General features: G+C 48.1%; 1 protein-coding gene and 1 long non-coding RNA gene across 3 annotated transcripts in view; one reads left to right on the top strand and one right to left on the bottom strand.

Moving 5' to 3' along the window:
* Positions 1–925: 925 nt before the first annotated feature.
* LOC138488516 (uncharacterized) overlaps positions 926–19850 on the bottom strand; it is a 30887-nt gene continuing 11962 nt past the window's right edge. The window contains exon 2 of the long non-coding RNA XR_011274676.1: positions 926–1602. This is a non-coding gene — a long non-coding RNA (uncharacterized lncRNA). The remainder of the gene's footprint in view (positions 1603–19850) is intronic.
* LOC138488515 (nicotinamide N-methyltransferase-like) overlaps positions 1301–19850 on the top strand; it is a 32966-nt gene continuing 14416 nt past the window's right edge. Inside the window, exons 1-2 of one of the 2 annotated variants that reach the window (XM_069615554.1) lie at positions 1301–1484; positions 10599–10806. In XM_069615554.1, coding sequence (XP_069471655.1) covers positions 1301–1484; positions 10599–10806 — 392 coding nt within the window. The remainder of the gene's footprint in view (positions 1485–10598; positions 10807–19850) is intronic. The other variant, XM_069615555.1, reaches the window with a different exon arrangement.

The raw sequence follows: 19850 nt of genomic DNA on the forward strand, positions 1-19850 counted from the left end.
GTCACAACTAGAGAGAATTGTGAAGGTTAGCATGTCCCACTTCTAGATAGAATAGTGAAGATTAGCATGCATCCCATCTAGATGGAATTGTGAATATCAGCATGCACCCCATTTAGATAGTGATGCCACTAACCAACCCTACTAATAAAAATGAAACTCACACCTCGGCATACACCTCTCGAACTCTGAACTAAACACAACCAAACCTCTGAAGCACAACAAACTGCATGCACTTCACTACACTGCAACAACAAAACAAAACAAACATAGCCACGCACAACAGCACATGAAGGCTAGCTACCAGGCACTTGAAACCACACCTGAGGCACATGAAAAAACACCTAAGCTCAGCAAACGGTGTAAACCAGACTGAAGCTGTCAACAGTACATCACAGCTCTCTTGCTCTTTTCTCCCGCTCAGTCCTACTAATTTACCCTACGCTCTTGCTTTTCAGAGCTTCCACAGCGTCAGGGGACCACTCCGGTGGTGACTGTGCGCAGCATAGATATCCTTTGACATATCAAAACATAAAATGAAATTATGAGTTTCAGATTGTAACTTTAAGATCAGAGGACAATCGCTATACCTGTAGCCCACACATCCTTAGTATATACTTAATTGTAGAAGTCCACTGAAGGGAGATGTCTCAAACCTTCAAATGACACTGTCTTGACTTTTAATTCCGCTTTTGTGATTCTAAAGGTCCTGTATTGATGTTTAAATGGGAAACAACTCGTTTTGGTACCCCTGTTAAGAGCTCCCTTCCCCGACACCTCTGACCATACTTTTTCTCAACTTGGAGGGCCAAGACAAAGAAGCAGTCTGATTAACCTAAATTCCTGAATGTGTAATAATAACCCTTTCTTTATTTTCTTGGCATTCATTCCTAGGGGCAGATGAAGAAAAGCCTCACGAAGAAGTCAATGACGTTTTTAAATGAAGTTTGCTTTTTATGTACTATAATATTCAACTATTGACAATACTCTGTTTTAAGCATACCAAATGATGCCCAGCAGGTTTCTCAGTGCTTTCGTGCTGCCAATCACTGGGACTGCAAACAATCTTCACAAAGTAAGTTACTTCAAAGGGAACAGGGCCAGCACCGGCATGTGTGTGTAAGTATACAAACACACATACACACATAAACACAATCCCGCTAATAAGCTTGTTGAAGGAATAAAAAGACATCACAGGTCCTGATTCAATTCAGACTGCAAATCGAGGGAGAGAGAGAGAGAGAAAGAGAGAGAGAGAGAGAGAGAGAGACAGAGAGAGAGAGAGAGAGAGAGAGAGAGAGAAATGGAGAGTAAGGCCACCGACAGTGACAGAGACACAATGGCACCTTCTTCATCCTGGACATCTCTCTACAAACAATATTTCGATACAGAGAAAACCTTATTTCACTATTTCACAGAAAAGTCTGAATTTTCATTTGATTCGATATCGCAGCCTTTGGATCAAGTTGAGAGAGTCTTTGCTTCCGGTAGGTAAAGCGCATCGCTGCGTCTGTCTCCATTGCTCTGTATTCCAGGAAGATCTGCATACATAATTCCTGACTTCGGGGTTTGTGTGTTGCCTGTCGCTGCACTGGATGAACTAATCTATGATTTGGGGTAAAGAACCAGTGATGAGATCAAGGTGAACTTTACATTTAATGATATTCAGTCCAATTGTGTGCATTTCAGTAAGTTCATGAAACCACAGACAAAAGCATCATATCCATACACATATGAAGAAAAGCAAACACCACCCAACCTCCTGCTGATCCCCTCCTGGGTGGTTCCCCCCGAATTAAGGCATATATTAGGGCATTTGATATGGAAATTCACCCTGCTTAAATTTTGGATATTCCAAGTAAAGGCTAAAAATAAGGTTGTGATCTAATTCAAATGATGTTTTCAGCCAAAGACAAAGCAAAACCCTTCAAACCTCAGTGAGGAAAGGAAACAAGAGATCTGAACAGGGACCCAACCAGAGAGTGGATCTGAACAACAGCTTATCTGGCCCTAGTGTAGGGTCTTCATATAGACCTTTGACTTCATATGGTGGTCTGTGGCAACCCGCACTTGGGGTAACCAAAACGTTCCAAGTGAACGTGGCTACCAAAACTGATAATTATTATTCTAGTGATCATGAATTTCCCTGCACGAGATGCATTGAGAAAGAAAGTACTGACCTGGCAAAAGAGTTCCAGTCTCTCTATAAAAACCTCTTTAGAAAATGTGAGTAAAGTGGCCAGAAAAACATTTCTCTATCTTGAAAAGAGTGCAAATCGTCTTCTGACTGTAATCTTTCAAAGGGGTCTGGAGTCTTTGAGCGGTACAAGGTTTAGAACATTCATTTAGGGATCACATACATCAGGTCCTGTCGCATGAGGGTGGTAACACAAAATAAGGTGGGGGGAAGCAGAACAGTGTTCATAAATCATGATCAGATTAACTTGCCAAAGGTACAAGTCGAGTTCTGGGTACAAGACGAGTTACAAGTACAAGCAGGTACAAGAAATTACTACCTCAGAAGGGGGAAGAAGCTGAGAGAGTTTTAATCCACACTTTGACTCCGTGGGAATTGGGCTATGCAGAGACATATTTATGGGAGGACAAAAGGGGCACTTGCCCTGGGCCCCCAACTTGGAGGGGGTGCCCCACAAGGCTGTCCTATTTAAAGAAGTCACTTACATTGGTCACCAAACTTAAATAGCACATTTAGGCATGCAGCACACATTTAGGCATGCAGCCGAGTCTCTAAACCTATATTGTGTCTGTTGTTGACATGGAAGATCTGTTCTGCTATCTGTGTAGACTGTGGCATACATAGTTTGCGCATTAACTACAGCACAACTCCCATAGCATTCTAACATTTATGTGGGTATTATATTTATAATGTGTAATAGCCACATTTTAAATGCATATTTATAAAGTCAAGTGCTGCAGTGGATCAGAAGATGGCTCAATGTGTTAAGCACTCCTTCCAGAGCTGTGTTCATATGTAAGATTGAAATACCAAATTCCATCAAGACAAACTCAGAATTTCCTATGACTAAAGTTGACATACCTGCATACATGTGTACTTGGTTTTGTAAGCACAACAGGTGCTATTATCAACAATGCACCTGCAACATAAAGTGTTTGCTATAACAACAAACATAGCATCAGTTTGGTGAAGGTCTAGAAATCAGTTTCTTCAGACAGGAAGTTTCTAAAACCTATGCAGCCCACCCCCATTGATGAGCATAAAGCGATAGTCCAGAGAGGTGATTGTGTATCCAATTTCAAGACAAAGCGTCCATGTCGGTATCCTGGTTAAGGCTTTGCAGGTAGATGATACAGTGATCCTGGACAAATCATCTTACATTACATACAGTACAGTGCTGTATTCTAGGGAAAGGTTTACCTTCACACTTGTTGGTGGCATTGTTTAGCCCATCACCTGATCTTTCTTTTTATTTGGGCCAGTTGAGTGGAAGGGGTTCTAAGGAGAAGATAGTGGACGGGATATCACAGATCCCTGGCAAGCATATTGTAAGGTTTGCTCAATTGACACAAAAAACGGTTTTCCCTTTTTTACAATTCAAGTTTATTCTGCACGTCTAGAAATAACAGTTTTATTAGCCTATGTTTTGGGCATATTTAAAGTTTTAAAATACAAAAAAGAAACCTGAATGAAATCTATTAGGATCACATCAATTAGATTGCTAGTACTGATGCCCCAGGGTATGGCGCGCCCTATAAATAATAAACTAAACTAAACTAAACTAAACTAAACTTATATACGTCTCTTGATGATGGAGACAAGAAAGCTAGAATCGTCCCCCTTTTGCATAATAGGCTTGTAGAACATTTTATTTTTTGAAATTGTCATGCTGTTTTATGTGATTAGTGTACTTTGCAAATCAGTTCTATAAAATTAAATTATTTCAGTTCATGATAATGAATGAAAAAGAAATTGATAAAGTGCAGACATTACAGAGGGGGCACTAATCCCAGCTTCACCTCTTAACTAATGTGTAATTATTCATTCAATATGCAATATTTAATCTCGTATTGCCTGTCGAAATTACCAGTCCGTAAACTTTTGAAAATGGTCACCCTTTAGAAGGATTTTTTTCTCATGTCGTCATCTTCAAAAACGTCTCACTCGTGGTTTCTCTGGCTATAGTATTGCTTCTTCTGTGAACTAGTGAGCACTGATATAGTGCACACCACAGCCACTTTGCTCTCTCTCTCATACCAAGACTTCTTGAAATCCATGTCCCTCTTCTAATCTCAGTACCCTTGAATATGGGACACATTCCTGGTAGCTTCTAATCTTCTCCTAAACACAATGTGCCTTTGTGATTTGTTAAACTTGTTTTTATTGCTATTTTCATACATGGATCCAGACAATACAACTAATCCCACGTTTGCCCTCTTAATCCTCCCCATCCCGTTTCCAAAAAATCCTGCAAATCCTCAGCACACGGTTATCCTGAATAGACAACTTAGCACCAGATTGATAAGAGCTATCATCTGCGGGCAGAGAGGGCGAATGTAGTCCTTATGTAAAAAGTCCACTTCCGGATCCCACTCATGGAATCTAGAGTGTTCGGATTCGATTGAGTATGTAACCCATTCTATTGCCAAAGTCCCATAGTACAATCCAGTTCCGATGCGACTTCCTTGCTGTTCCACTCATGTGCTATGAGTAATACTGCAGCCAACAAGAGCACTGCTTATGCCTTGAGGAGAGGTTTACCCTGGAGGCGGGGTGGCGTCTCCAGCTCCCAAAAGCCTAGTATGGATTCAGGCGCCCCCAATTCCCACCCATACCCCAGTATCTCACGCAAACGCTCTATCACAATTTCCCAAATCTTCTTCATGGGCGAACACAACCACCAGTTGTGGTCCCAAAACCCCCTCTCCCTGCAAACCTGCCAACACTGCGGTAGCCTCTAGCGGAAAATCTTATGTAACTTAACTGGGGTGTAATGCCATTCTAACAGAATCTTATTCCATAGTTTTCCAAGCTGGACAGCTCTTGTGAGTCTCGTAATATTCCTCCACAAAAAGACACAGTTGTCTGCCGGTATGGTTTTATTAAACGTGTGCCAAATATGCCCACTCAGCACTCAGGCCCACCTCTGTGAAGATCTTATAGAATGAGGAAATCATGTATTGGCCATCTGAATAAGACACCAGAAAATTCAAGAATGGCGTGAGTGGTCTCGTGGCCACATTCCTGTTGCCCGGGCCATTGCCAAGTGATGCAGCTGTTAGTACCTAAATCTTTCCCTCGCAGATAACCCAAAGCACTCCCTGCAGTCATTGAAGGATCTCACCTCCTCCCCCTGAAATAGGTCCCTCCGTTTCCTACAACCCACTCTTCCCCACAGCTGCAATGCTGCCTGGTCTAGCCCTAGTGTAAATTGCTGGTTGAGGAGAATGGTTGTGAATGGGGATGGGACGGACGTGATTCCATATTTCTCCAGTAGTGTGTCCCACGTGTCTTCCACTAGCCTCTAGATTTGGCTACGGTGCATATTGCCTGGCCTGTGGTTCCTGGGAAGTTAGAGCATATCCTAAAGGGGGGTTCCATGTCATTCCCTCGCCTGTTTTTATTTTGCAGCATTTTTTGCCGGCGATATTTTGCCAGCAATAACTCTTCTAATTTTTTGGGGGGGGTTATCTCCCAACCCCACTTTCCACCTATTTACAATCTAGTCACCACACCCCCTACACCTTATATCCCTCAACCCACCACCTCCCCATATTTTTCAATGGGTTTTTGCAGTAAAAAATCAGCGACAAAAAAGCCTGCAAAAAAAATGTCGATGAAGGGACATCGTACCCTCAAGGGGGTGGGTGTCCAGCTACCGAACAATCCATTTAACCCAAATCTTACCCTATCCTTGTACCTGTATACGAGTGCCTCGTATAGGGAAGCAGGCTTCTTCTTATTCCATACAAACTGGGACATGCTTCTATTCAAGTGCCGTTAGAATGCTTTGCGAACTGGAATGGGAAAGGCCTGAAACATCCTGAGAAATACAAACATCTTAATCGTAACTTTCCTAGTACCCAGCCAGGATATTTGAGAGGCGGCCTCATCATGCCGACTCCCCCTTCAACCTAACCAGCAAAGGCCCATAGTTGACCGAGTAAATCATCTTGAGCTTCTTTGTCAGGGTTATTTTCATATTTCTGATGCTGTCAGGAAGCCAGGTAAAGGGAGATGCGGCCCAGGCCCAATTCCCAAATTCCCAAAGGAGCAATACATTTAGAATCACATACGTGTTTAGGTTTCCTTTCAGTCCCAGTGCGCGCTCAAAGGCTTCCATTTCCCGCCTCGTAAGGCATAACATCATGTTGTCCGCAAATGCTGATATTTTATATTGCTCCCCCCAAAGGAAATGCCATGAATCACCTTTGAGCGAAGAATAATTTCTAAGAGGGATTCCAAATATATGGCAAATAAGAATGGAGATAAGGGACAGCCTTGTTTAGTCCCACAACCCACCGGTATTGCCTTGGACACAGCCTGTTAGTTTGCAATCGAATTAAGGGGGACTGGTAGTTGGCATCACCCATATTCATGAAGGAGGACTCAAATCCCATGCATGTCATTGTTTCCCAAAGAAACCACCACTTTATTTGATTCAATCAAGTGTGCAACCCTCCTTGTGTTATCAAATGCTTGACGCCCCCAAATGAAACCAGATTGGCCAGGCCTTATAATTTTGGGAAGTAGTTGATACACTCTGTTCGGCAAAATCTTTGTGTACATTTTGGAGTAAATGTTAATAAGCACTATTGGGCAGTATGACCACGTAGGGCCGGATCTTTAAGAGGTTTGGGTATTACATCACCTTTGCCTCGTTCATGGAGACGGCTATCTTTTCTGTCTCCCGAAACAACCTCTTAAGATGAGGTGCCAATCTGGAGAGGAAAGTTTTATAGAAAATCATTGAGAAGCTGCCGGGTCCCGGGGACGTTTTGGTGGGGAACGCCTTCAACAACTCTTCCACCTCCTCCTTTAGGATCTCCACATCCAAGGCCTCCCTCTCCAGTGGGGACACTTTAAGTAGAGGTAGGTCTCTGAAGTAGGCTACTTGGTGATGGTTTGAGTGTGCATCTGCAGTATATAGCCTCAAATAGAATTTAGTAAACTCCTCTAGGATAGCTTTATCCTCTGTTACCCTGTGAAACCTTGACAATGTGATCACTTCTATGGTCCTGGAAGCCCATTGAACCCTTAATAATTGAGCTAATAGTCTATCCACTTTTTTGGCCTTCACGTTAATTTTTTTTTTAGCGTGCAATAGTGCCGTCTCTGCTCGTTTAGTACGCACTGTCTCAAGATGTCTTCTTGCATGCCTATATGCCCTCCGGTTGGCTTGCAATGTATTTACCTCCAATTCCCACATGCATAGTCGGACCTCTTCTAATTCCCTTCTAGCTATCTTATTTTCATGTCCGCACTGCTATCAAGCTCTCCTCTCATAAGTGCCTTAAAGGCATCCCACTTCAGACTTTCTGAGGTAAGGGCGGGAGGGTTATTCGTAAAATATTCATCAATTCTATCCCTATTGAATCTATGAGGATCCTTTCCTTAAGTAATTGCTCTGGGAAATGGCACCCCCAAAATCTGTGCCTAAAATGAAGGACTTGCAATGAGACCACAATTGGCATATGCTCTGAGAGCGATATCGTTCCCACCTCAATCCACGCCAGTAGTGATTTGGAATGTCAGATGTAATCAATCATTGAATGGAGCATGAATCCATTCTCCCGTGCTTGTATGGCCCTCCACAAATCAATGAGACCCATTTGGAACGTGCATCGCTTTAGCGCATTTGAGGGAGCTTTACTCCCATGTGCGTTAAAGTGGGTTATGTCTAGCTTGGGCACCCATGCTTGAATACATTCTCTGGCCAAAATGATGTCACCCGTGGAAATCTCTTCCAATTTGGCCAAGGTCTCCCTTATGAGGCTATCTTATCCTGAATTAGGGGTATATATATTGGCTATAGAAAGGACCCTGCTACCCAACTTTGCATTGATGAATAGAAAACGCCCCACCTTATCCTCCTTCACCCCATGGACAACTATATCAAGTACCCTACTAAATGCAAAAAGGGCCACACATGTTTTATCCCACGTTGTAACCTGCAATCGGTTGGGAAAACCCCTAACCCTCACCTTTTGCCTATCCGCTGAGCGAGCGTGAGTTTCCTGTAAAGCCACTATCTCAGCACTCTCTGTGTGTAAAAAGTGGTCGACATTCTTAACAGAGGAATGAAGACACCTTATGATAGGTGTCAAGATCTTGAAAATTCACCTTTTGATCTACCCCATTACAGCCCTCTTCTTATGTCTCCCCGCTAAGCAACCTCTTGGCAAGCACTCTTGACGATATGAAACCTCTAGGTAAGTAAAGCTGTTAACAGTGTGTGATGTCCCTGGAAGCCATCCCCTCCTGTACACCCCTAAAAAAAGGACTGCAGGGATATGGCTGCCTCCCCAATGGGGACCCTGGACCTAATGTCATACAGAATGACTAGTTCACACGATAACATTGTGGAGGTTGTCCTAAAACTCTCAACTTGGATCAAGTAACACCCACGCAGAACACTTCACTTCCCCCAAGGACCTCCTTTACTCACAAAATATGCTCGACCCAGCTTACGAAACAAAGAAAATATTGCCCTCGCCATCACACCTCACCACTTCCTGGTTTCAGTAACCCCCGTCTCTCAGTCCCTGCTACCTCTAAGGCTATTCATGTCATAATCTGCTCCAACCGGGGAGGGACCAATGCCCTGGTCTCAGGAAGGGCTCTTTTTCCCTAGACCTTTCCCAGGGCCTCTTCCATAGGGTTGAGCTCCTCTGCTCTGACAGATCCCTTTATAGTTGAACATCCACAATGTTAAGAATTTTACCCCTTTGCCTGGTTTAGATATACAATGATCCTTGCCCTCCCAAGAGAAGAGCATGCTGAAGGGGAATGTCCAGCTGTATCTGATTCCTTTTTGGTTTAGAGTCTTGATGGCCAGCCCCCCATTTCTCTTTGTTTTCAGAGAGTAGATAAAGAAATGTCTGGAAACAACTGAATTTCATTTCCACTCAGGTGGATAGAACACAATCCCAGGGGCACTAAGACATTCCTATCTTTTGCCCTTGGACCCAATTTCTTAGAGCCAGTACGTTTGATTCTGTTGAATTGGATTATTTCCAACGGAACATCCCCCAGTAGATCTAACAGCTGCTGTAGTGTGACCTGAAGGTCCTTAACCAGGATCTCTTGGGACAGGTTTTTAATGTGAATGTTGGATCATTGCGAGCGGTTTCAAAGTCCTCATTTTGCAGCTCCCAGTTTCTTGTTACACTTGCGTCCCTCACAAGAGTTTCTCCATTATCCTGGGAATCTTCCACAACCTCCTGAAAGGCTCTTTCTGTTGTATTTGCCCTCTCTTCAAGAGTTGGGTAGTTGGAAGAGTTTTCCAATCATTGACAACATATTTTGAGACCTTAAAAGATCTAGTAGAGCCAGCTCAAAAAAGGCTGGATCGACTCCAACTGTAGAGAGGGCAACAAAGAATAACATACTTGCGGCTTTAAAATCGAAGCCTTTTGATTCTACGATTATTGGAAGGAAAAGGCATGAATATAAATTAGCAATCAAAAACAGAAAATTTGAACTTGAGCGTGGGATAGACAGTTGGAAGTGTCCCGTGCAAATGATGGGAGGACATTTTGGCAGATAGTGAATTTAGGCCCTTCACCTTCAGCCGTGCACTGCAGAAGAGGCTCCCCTGGCACACGCCAATCAAATCAAATGGCCACATCTGCAGGCCCACAGATAACTGCAGCCAATATCCATTGCCTGCGATATTCAGCTATTGATCATGCAATGTCCTATATTTGTCTGTGACTATCAACACAACATCTCAAATGAAGAACGTTTAGGGAGATACGATTACATCAATTTAGACAGTTTTCCCCACCCCCCTTGGCAGCTTTGAAGCAGTCTAAGGCTCAGGGTTTCCCTACCACATTGCAAAGTGGAACCTGGAGGAGCTAAGTGGGGAATTTCCCAGAACCTGTCATTCTCTCCCAGCCTCTGCATTGTCATACATTTATACAATAAAAATATTGAACTATTTCAAGTTTAACAAAATCTTATAAAAGATAGAAAAAGGTATAGGAGACATTTCAGCTAAACATTGAAAAGAATAGGGGGCAAGAAACAAAATGGGTTTGAGAAATCTAACAATAAATATCAAGTAAAAAGATATTTTTTAAAAAAAACATTCCATATAATTCCAAAAGAAATGATAATGTAACTTAGGGAATTAGGAATTTGTATTAGCCAAACCCATGTTAGTGATCTGCTGATGAATCAGAAATCCTGCTAGTTTGATCAATGGTCCACTATTAACCTAACTTGGCAAACATGGGTTGCAAAGCATTTTGTCATTTCTGTCATTTTGCAAAGAGTTTGAGTATGGTTATTCTGGTTTCAATAAAGGTCAATGTGAAAACCAAATGCACCAAAAATGTGAACATTAACTTAGCACAATGTATTGAAATAAACATTCATTTTGTTACTTTTTTTGCAGATGCTCTGAAAGGAGACCTTCTGATGTACTATGGGATATCTATAACTATACATCTTCTTTTCCCAGCAGTTGAACGGTTTAAGCGAATCATTGTTGTTTGTTTACTAGACACTGACTTGCAACATATAGAAAAATGGATGAAGAAGGATCCCGAAACTTTCTCCTGGAAGCCGAGCCTTGAGTTTCATTATGAAAATGAAAAAGAGAGGTATAAACCACAAATTTGCTTGGCCTACACTTTGTCCCTTTTCACCTGTCATACTTTCTATTTGTTAGGGGTTGCATCATTGCCTTTAGCAACACTTAGAAGTAGAAAGATGATTGAACTAGTGAGGATATATGTCAAATGTGTAATGACCTAATAATCTTTCCTTTTGCATGTCTTAGTTACAATGGGTTTCTTTGGCTGGCATGTTCATAAACCAAGTCCCAGATGTCTGAGGCTTAACAGAATAGCTTTTGCCCTCCCTGGGCTAAATAATGCGACTATTTTGTTACACACTTTAATCAAATTTATCACCAGTAACATTGTCAACTTTGCTGTATTTGGGTCGTAGCATAATATTTATTGGGCAATGTGAGGCTGCACGTGACATATGACAGCTAGCTTAGTCAATCCTGTTATAACATTTCTCTGTGTAGGGTTTCAATTGATATATTTAATGCAAATGAGTATCAGTGTTCGGCTGGGTAATAATTCCTGCAGCCGTGTTAACGCAGAGGTTCGCTTGGAATTTCCACAGTTTTGTCTATAAGGATCAACTTGCTATTGAAGAGTGCTTAGTTTTTGTGCCTCAAGTTTCAATGTTGTTGATTCTTCCAAACAGCAATAATAACAAATCAAGAATACCAACCAGCTTTGTAGGGTGACATACTTCTGGTATTGTTTAAAACAAATCCAGTGGTTAGTTGCGGCTGCGAAACAAGAGCAACACGAGACTCATACAACACCTCACATTTCCCTTTGCAAAGCATTTTTGAATACTGAATATACAAGTGATTAAATAGTGAAAAAAGATGTACAAATGAGTTCTATATTCACCAGCGATGACTATCGTTGATCAAGTTAATACTTGCAAAGTGTGTATTTGGTTGAGACATTTTTAGGATTGGCTTTTAGGTGAATACAGTTACCTAGACCAAGCTGGGTTCTAAGGTTTGTGAATCTATTATTAATGTTATTCAGTCCATTAATGCAGTGTGAACACAATTCTTAAGTGCTTATGGGAATCCCCTTCAAAATCTCTCTACCTCTCCTCTCTTTGTATTCCTCTCTCTCTCTCTCTCTCTCACACTCTCTCTCTCTCTCTCTCTCTCCTTCTCTCTCTCTCTCTCTCTCTCTCTCTCTCTCTCCCCCTCTCTCTCTCTCATCTCTATCTCTGTCCTTTGTTTCTCTCTCATTTATATTTTATATTGGTCAGCATGTATTCCAGGTTGTATTTTCTTGATAAAATCACAGTTGTAATGATATTTGTTCCCCCTTTTTGTATATAAAGACAAACCATGAATCAGTAGTAGGTTACAGACTTTAGAAGGCTCAATGCAAGGCTACAGAAAGAAATGGCATAGCATTCCCATGGGAGCTTGCAGAACTAAATGTATTTCTATACAAACAAATGAAGACTATTCATTGGGTGCAGGAACCAGGGTTCATGAGTGAACTTCAGCCAAGTGTATGACAATATTGATTGTTTAACATCTCCTTATAACTTGGGTAAATGCTGATTAATGTATAGACTGCTGTCACAAAGCATTCTGGATAAACAACACACACACCAGTTCTACGAATTACAGGCCGATTCATGGAATAAATGTGCGCCGAAAATCCCGGCGCAGAGGGGCCAATACGTGCGCTGCGCCGAAAATCAGCGCAAAGCGCAGGGAAACCAGCGCACGTCGATTCATGGAAGTCCGTGCGCAAGAAAAGCAGAGGACGTGCGCCGAAAAAGCGCGCGGCGCAGGCCGGCGCACAGGTCAACCAACGTCGTGCGCCACGGCCACTGCGCCATCACTCTGAGCGCAGCGCACAGCTCTAAAGTAGGCGGAACACAGGGCGGGACACTCGGAATGGGGAATAAAATGGGGCACAACACTCGGAATGGGGAAGAATGTGGGCGGCACGGGGAAAGTTCAGGAGGCAAGTGCGCGGAACGCCCACACGCTCGCATACAACACGTATTCATGGAATAGAATAGGGCAAAAAAGTGCACGCTCAAAGCAGCGCACAGGCACAAACAGGCACAAACACGACCGCCACAAGAAAGCAGGCGGTAGCGTGTCTGCGCCTGCAAGAAATGTGCGCTAAAAGGCGCGCCAACAAATAGCACCTATTTACAGACATAACCAATGTACAATACTGTTGCCCTCCTGGACAAATGACGTACAAAGGGGTACCCACAAACACAGACACGCGCAGAGAGAAAAAATAAACGTGTGCGTGCATACCGGGGTGCGCGGTAAGTCCCACACGCGATATGGCAGGGAACGTGGAATCGAGGGGTGCGCGGGAAGTTGCACACGCGAAATGGCCGGGTACGTGGATTTCAGGGGCGCGCGGGAAGTCCCACACGCGATATGGCAGGGAACGTGGAATCGAGGGGTGCGCGGGAAGTTGCACACGCGAAATGGCCGGGTACGTGGATTTCAGGGGCGCGCGGGAAGTCCCACACGCGATATGGCAGGGAACGTGGATTCGAGGGGTGCGCGGGAAGTTGCACACGCGAAATGGCCGGGTACGTGGATTTCAGGGGCGCGCGGGAAGTCCCACACGCGATATGGCAGGGAACGTGGAATCGAGGGGTGCGCGGGAAGTTGCACACGCGAAATGGCCGGGTACGTGGAGTTCAGGGGCGCGCGGGAAGTCCCACACGCGATATGGCAGGGAACGTGGAATCGAGGGGTGCGCGGGAAGTTGCACACGCGATATGGCAGGGAACGTGGAATCGAGGGGTGCGCGGGAAGTTGCACACGCGAAATGGCCGGGTACGTGGATTTCAGGGGCGCGCGGGAAGTCCCACACGCGATATGGCAGGGAACGTGGAATCGAGGGGTGCGCGGGAAGTTGCACACGCGAAATGGCCGGGTACGTGGATTTCAGGGGCGCGCGGGAAGTCCCACACGCGATATGGCAGGGAACGTGGATTCGAGGGGTGCGCGGGAAGTTGCACACGCGAAATGGCCGGGTACGTGGATTTCAGGGGCGCGCGGGAAGTCCCACACGCGATATGGCAGGGAACGTGGAATCGAGGGGTGCGCGGGAAGTTGCACACGCGAAATGGCCGGGTACGTGGAGTTCAGGGGCGCGCGGGAAGTCCCACACGCGATATGGCAGGGAACGTGGAATCGAGGGGTGCGCGGGAAGTTGCACACGCGATTTGGCTGTGTGCTCCCAGGCATTACCTGTACACCCTCCACGGCCCCTGCAGGCAGCACACACCACAGGGAACTACCCTGCACACCTGCTCATGTCTCCCACCACCCCCACCCCCAGCACTGTGGGCAACCTGCCAGCAGGCCCCCACCCATGGGCAACCCATGTCTCCCACCACCCCCACCCCCAGCACTGTGGGCAACCTGCCAGCAGGCCCCCACCCATGGGCAACCCATGTCTCCCACCACCCCCACCCCCAGCACTGTGGCCAACCTGCCAGCAGGCCCCCACCCATGGGCAACCCATGTCTCCCACCACCCCCACCCCCAGCACTGTGGGCAACCTGCCAGCAGGCCCCCACCCATGGGCAACCCATGTCTCCCACCACCCCCACCCCCAGCACTGTGGGCAACCTGCCAGCAGGCCCCCACCCATGGGCAACCCATGTCTCCCACCACCCCCACCCCCAGCACTGTGGGCAACCTGCCAGCAGGCCCCCACCCATGGGCAACCCATGTCTCCCACCACCCCCACCCCCAGCACTGTGGCCAACCTGCCAGCAGGCCCCCACCCATGGGCAACCCATGTCTCCCACCACCCCCACCCCCAGCACTGTGGCCAACCTGCCAGCAGGCCCCCACCCATGGGCAACCCATGTCTCCCACCACCCCCACCCCCAGCACTGTGGGCAACCTGCCAGCAGGCCCCCACCCATGGGCAACCCATGTCTCCCACCACCCCCACCCCCAGCACTGTGGGCAACCTGCCAGCAGGCCCCCACCCATGGGCAACCCATGTCTCCCACCACCCCCACCCCCAGCACTGTGGGCAACCTGCCAGCAGGACCCCACCCATGGGCAAGCCATGTCTCCCACCACCCCAACCCCCCATCCACCTGGGGCACCCTCCACCAGGCCCCCACCCATGTCCCCCTGGCCCCTGGTCCTGACGATACACAATAATGGCAGTAATGACCAGCATACCCAGCACAAACACCCAGGCAAGGATTGCATGCACCCACATAGTGAATGCAATCACATGACACAACCCCAAAGGCAACTAAGCAAAAGAACACATGTCCGCCACACACACATACACAATGGGTGCAAGTCAATGTCAAAACCCATATCATGGCATGTAAGAAATCAAAGAAAAAATGACACAAGTGTAAGATAAAATAAAAATGTATTAAAAAATAAAAATAAAGTTAACTCTGACAACTATCTGGGAAAGCAAATAAAAGGTCCATGTCCGGGAACAAAAATGAGAAACCAAAAAACAAAGGATAGAAAAAAGAATCGATTTTGTCCAAAGTAAACACAAGTAGAATGAAATGAAACATAAACCATTACGTCATGGTGTGACCAATATGAAAGTAAAAATAAATTATCTCACAAAAAAATATAACTATATTTACAGGATTGTTCAAGGGTCCATGAGCCCAACAGCACTAATTAAACCTAATACTAACTATCTAAAAAAATATGTACAAAGAAGTGGCCATTGTCCAAGCGGTCCAAAAAAAAATTTAAAATAAAGGAAACCTAGCACTAACTAACTAAAAAACTATATACAGAGGCAGCGGGCTAGTCCTGCGGCTCACTTGGTGATGTTGGCCAGGGCATCCTCGAACTCCATGTCTATGTCCTGGAGGCGGGACTCAGTCCTGGCCCCGAGGTCTCGCAGGGACAACCCCATGTGCTCTCCAAATTCCCTGCGAGCCTCCTCGAGGCACGCAGCCCGCCTCAATGCCTGATGCATGGAGATCTCCGCCCTGGCCATGGCGAGCCGCTCCTCTTCCGCCCGCTGCCGCTCCGCATCTATCCGCTGGCCAAACTCCTCCCACACGGAACACACCGCCATGCCAGGGTTGCCCTGCCCTCCGGCCGATGCCTGCCCCTCCGATCTTGATGGCCCTGAGCCATGATGCCTCCCACGTCGAGCCCGCTGCTGCCTGCGACGCCACTGCCTCTGCCAGCACGACGGCATCCAGGCTGATGGTAACCACCGACGCCGTCGTGCACGTGCCCTGCCCGATGATGCCGGCACATCTTCCATCTGCTGGGGTCCACTTGCTGTGTCGTCCACCCCTGCTGGACCTCCGACTCCCAACTGCGGCAGGGATGGGATCCCCACCGAGCTGGCTGCATTGGTTGGGGCAGGTCCACAGGGGGCCATGGTGGCATCTGGGCCGGAAGACGGCAAGGAGAACGACTGGTGGATAGCCTGCACAGAGGAGGAGAGGGCCGTCAGATTGGCCAACACATGCAGGAACCCCCCGAACATGGCCGATCCCAATTGGGCCACGTCGGCACGGTGCACTTCGTGATGACGTGCGTGCTCCTCCCGGGAAGCACGCACGGCATCACGAATCACAGCCGTGCGCATCGCGACCCCAATCAGGACCTGCTCCACGCGGCCAGGGGTTCCCACGGCCGCAGGTGGAGGGGAGTCAGTTGACATGGACATCCCCTCTACCTGCGGACGGGCCTGGGACGGGGCATCCCTGCTGGTGCATGGTGGTGCACTCACAGGGTCAGGGACAGCGACATGCACAGGCCCCTCCACGGTGACCTGTGCTGCCTCCTGCCCCAGGCCCTGGACTGCACCACTTGCACCAGCAGGGATGCTCCCACCAGGCCCCATGTGTGCACCAGTGTCGGCCTCCTCCTCCTCTGTGCAAACCACCAACCTGGATGGCTCCTCACCGTCTCCCGCCGTAGCAGGCCCCTGTGGGGGCTCACCCACCCCTTCCGCTGCAGCCGTGGGGCCATCCCCGCCGCCTTGCTCCACAGCGCCGTCTCCGCCCTCTTCTTCACTAGCCGCTGTGTAGAGGGAGACAAAGAACACAAGCATCAGGCTACTGTACAATGGTCCCCTAGACAGGAAGCAATAGCAGATGAGCACCCCTGTCAAAGTACACTTCCATCATGTCCCTCCACAACACATGGGTCAGTGCAGGCGAAACACACACAGTAACAGGCATGGTGCATGCCATGCACATTTCCATGCATGTCCAAATGACTATTGAAACATTCAATGAAATGTAACTCACATGCATCATGGCTCATGCATATCACATGCACACACTACACCTCAGTCACATCCATCTGGCCACAATCACACCAAACACAGGCAAAACAAGGGTAAGGTGGGTGCGTCACTGAATCTGTGCATTGTCACACACATGAGTCATGCATCCATGGCATGCACAAGTCACAGACATGCAGGTCAGGCACACAGACATGGCTACCATATATGTACCTGGCATCAGCACCCATCCTCACCCCCATCCATGTCCAGGTACAGAGACTGCCATGCTCTCATGTCCCAAATCTGCATAGTGCTCCCCATGCCGCATTTCTACACATGCAACAACCATGTGGGTCACACATCACTGGTCGCACAGGCAGTACCATGATGTCCCAGCACACATACATGCATATATGGCACATGGCACACATACAGGCAAGTATCATAGAACCAGCTCACCGCAACATGCCCTGTCTCACACAGTGATGCTTGGACACTTACCGCTCAACTCCAGACGGGTCTCCCTCTCAAGGATCTGGGCGTGGAGCGCTGGGCGTACGCGTTCCAGGACCCTCTTCTGGATGGTACTCATGTGGCCCCGGCCCCCCTCCACGAGGCGCCGGGCCTTCACAAGGGTCCTGGACCTCAAGTCCTCCCAGCGCTTCTTGATCTTCAAGACGTTGCGGGTTGCCACCCCCTCCGCGTTGATGGCAACCACACAGTCGGCCCAGATCCTCTCCCGTCCTTCCTTGCTGGCGCGGGACGATCCAAAGAGGGCATCATACTGCCCCAGGACATGCTCCACCAGGACACCAACTTCGGTGGCAGTGAAGCTGGTGCCCCTCTGCCCCTCTGGCCTGGGGTTGCCACTGGTGCCAGATGTAGAAGTGCCCGACATGGCAACCCCAGAGGCAGGTGTGGGTGGGCAACTGGGTCCTGGGGCTGGGCTGTGGAGCGATGTAATCCCAGTTGGGAGTCTTCAGTTCCAGCAGGGGTGGACACAGCAACTGGACCCCTGCAGATGGCTGATGTGCAGGCACCAAATGGCAGGGCACGGTGGCAGCAGGCAGGCAGGCAGGCAGGCAGCAGCAGATAGCACGTGGGAGGCTGCTCAGGGCACTTGGGGGGCAGTAACTCGGCCTTCGGGGCAGGAGCGTGGTGTTCCGTGTGTTTTCGGGTGGCCAGCTTGATACGGAGTGATTTGGCACGTGAAATTCCTGCACGTCAGCGTGAAATCCGAGGAAAGGCCCTTAGCGCGTAAGTGCGTCAGCACGCATACGCGATTCTATTGGACCAGAGTCCCTCATCGCGTGAGCGCGTCTGACGTGATCCGCACGGGCGTTCCCCACTCAGCACGTGAAGACGGAGCACACGTGGAAATCCTGCACGTCTGAGTGTAATCGCGTGTAATTGGCCAAAAGTGCGCGTACACGCCATTGGCCTATGTACGTGTATTTCAGGGCCGCGCGGCCCCTTACACAGGCAAGTACGTCAGCGCACCTGTATGCCTGCAGCGTGGGAATATATACACGCGATTGGAGTGGGAACTCGATTCCAGGGGTGCGAGGCTCACACGCTGCCTACTACACGCGCAAGGCATTAATTTGCGCACTTTTCAATAAACAAGCCAGATGCCAGGATGAACATACCGTTCCTAGCAGCAGTGGCAGTGGGCTACCAAAGGAGGATGAGGAGGAGAGTCAGGGCCAGAATATTCACACCCAGAACCAGCCTATTCGGGATGCCTGATGACCAGGTGTATGGGAGGTACAGGTTTCCAGCACACATCATACTGGACCTGGTCAGTGAGTGGGAGGATGACCTCACATCACCCACCCTGTGCTCCCAAGCACTCAGCCCCCTGCAGAAGGTCCTGAATGTACTGCACTTCTTGGCCACTGGATCCTTTCAGCGGACAAGTGCCATAGTGGGTGGTGTGTCACAGGCCACGCAGTCACGCTGCCTACACCAGGTCTTGAACATCATCACTGCACGGCCCTCAGTCCGCAGGCACATATATCTCCCCAGGACTCATGCAGAAAGGCGGACGTGCACCCAGGAATTCTATGGTGTGGCTCAAATCCCCAAAGTGCTTGGCGCTATTGACTGCACACATGTGGCTCTACGTCCTCCCAGGGCAACAGAGCACATCTATAGAAACCGCAAGCACTGGCATTCCATCAACGTCCAAGTTGTATGCAATGGCAAGGGAATCATCACATCAGTATATGCCAACTATCCAGGGTCCACCCACGACAGCTTCATCTACAGAATGTCTACCCTATGCCGGGACCTAGAGGCTGGCCAGCATGGAGATACATGGCTGCTTGGTGAGCATGAATGCCACTCCACATGCATGCATGTCAGATACTGGGTCATGACACAACACCACTAATGATACCCATCACCACCTCCGCAGGGGACAGTGCCTACCCTATCAGCCCCCACATGATGACCCCAATCCGGAACCCCACCACGCCACCCCAGGTAAGGTACAACACAGCCCACATTGCTACACGGGGCATAGTGGAGCGCACATTCGGAGTGCTGAAGTCACGCTTTCGCTCCCTTGACCGTTCTGGCGGGCAGCTGTTATATGCTCCCCGAATAGTGTGCAGGATCATAGTGGCAGCATGTGTCCTGCACAACGTTGCAACACGCCGGGGCCTGCCCGTGGACATGGTGGTGCCCCCACATCCACAACCACATGCACGCCCGCTGCGCATGGGAGGGGAAAGGGCACGGGGGGAGGCAGCCCGTACGCAACTGGTGGCCAACTTCTTCACCTAGGAATCACAGTGCTGGCTAGTGCACACTGCCCTGGCACATGCCATCTGACAATCAATGAT

Source organism: Ambystoma mexicanum, chromosome 9 (genome assembly GCF_040938575.1).
Source record: "Ambystoma mexicanum isolate Mex_15411 chromosome 9, UKY_AmexF1_1, whole genome shotgun sequence".
NCBI classification, from domain to species: domain Eukaryota; kingdom Metazoa; phylum Chordata; class Amphibia; order Caudata; family Ambystomatidae; genus Ambystoma; species Ambystoma mexicanum.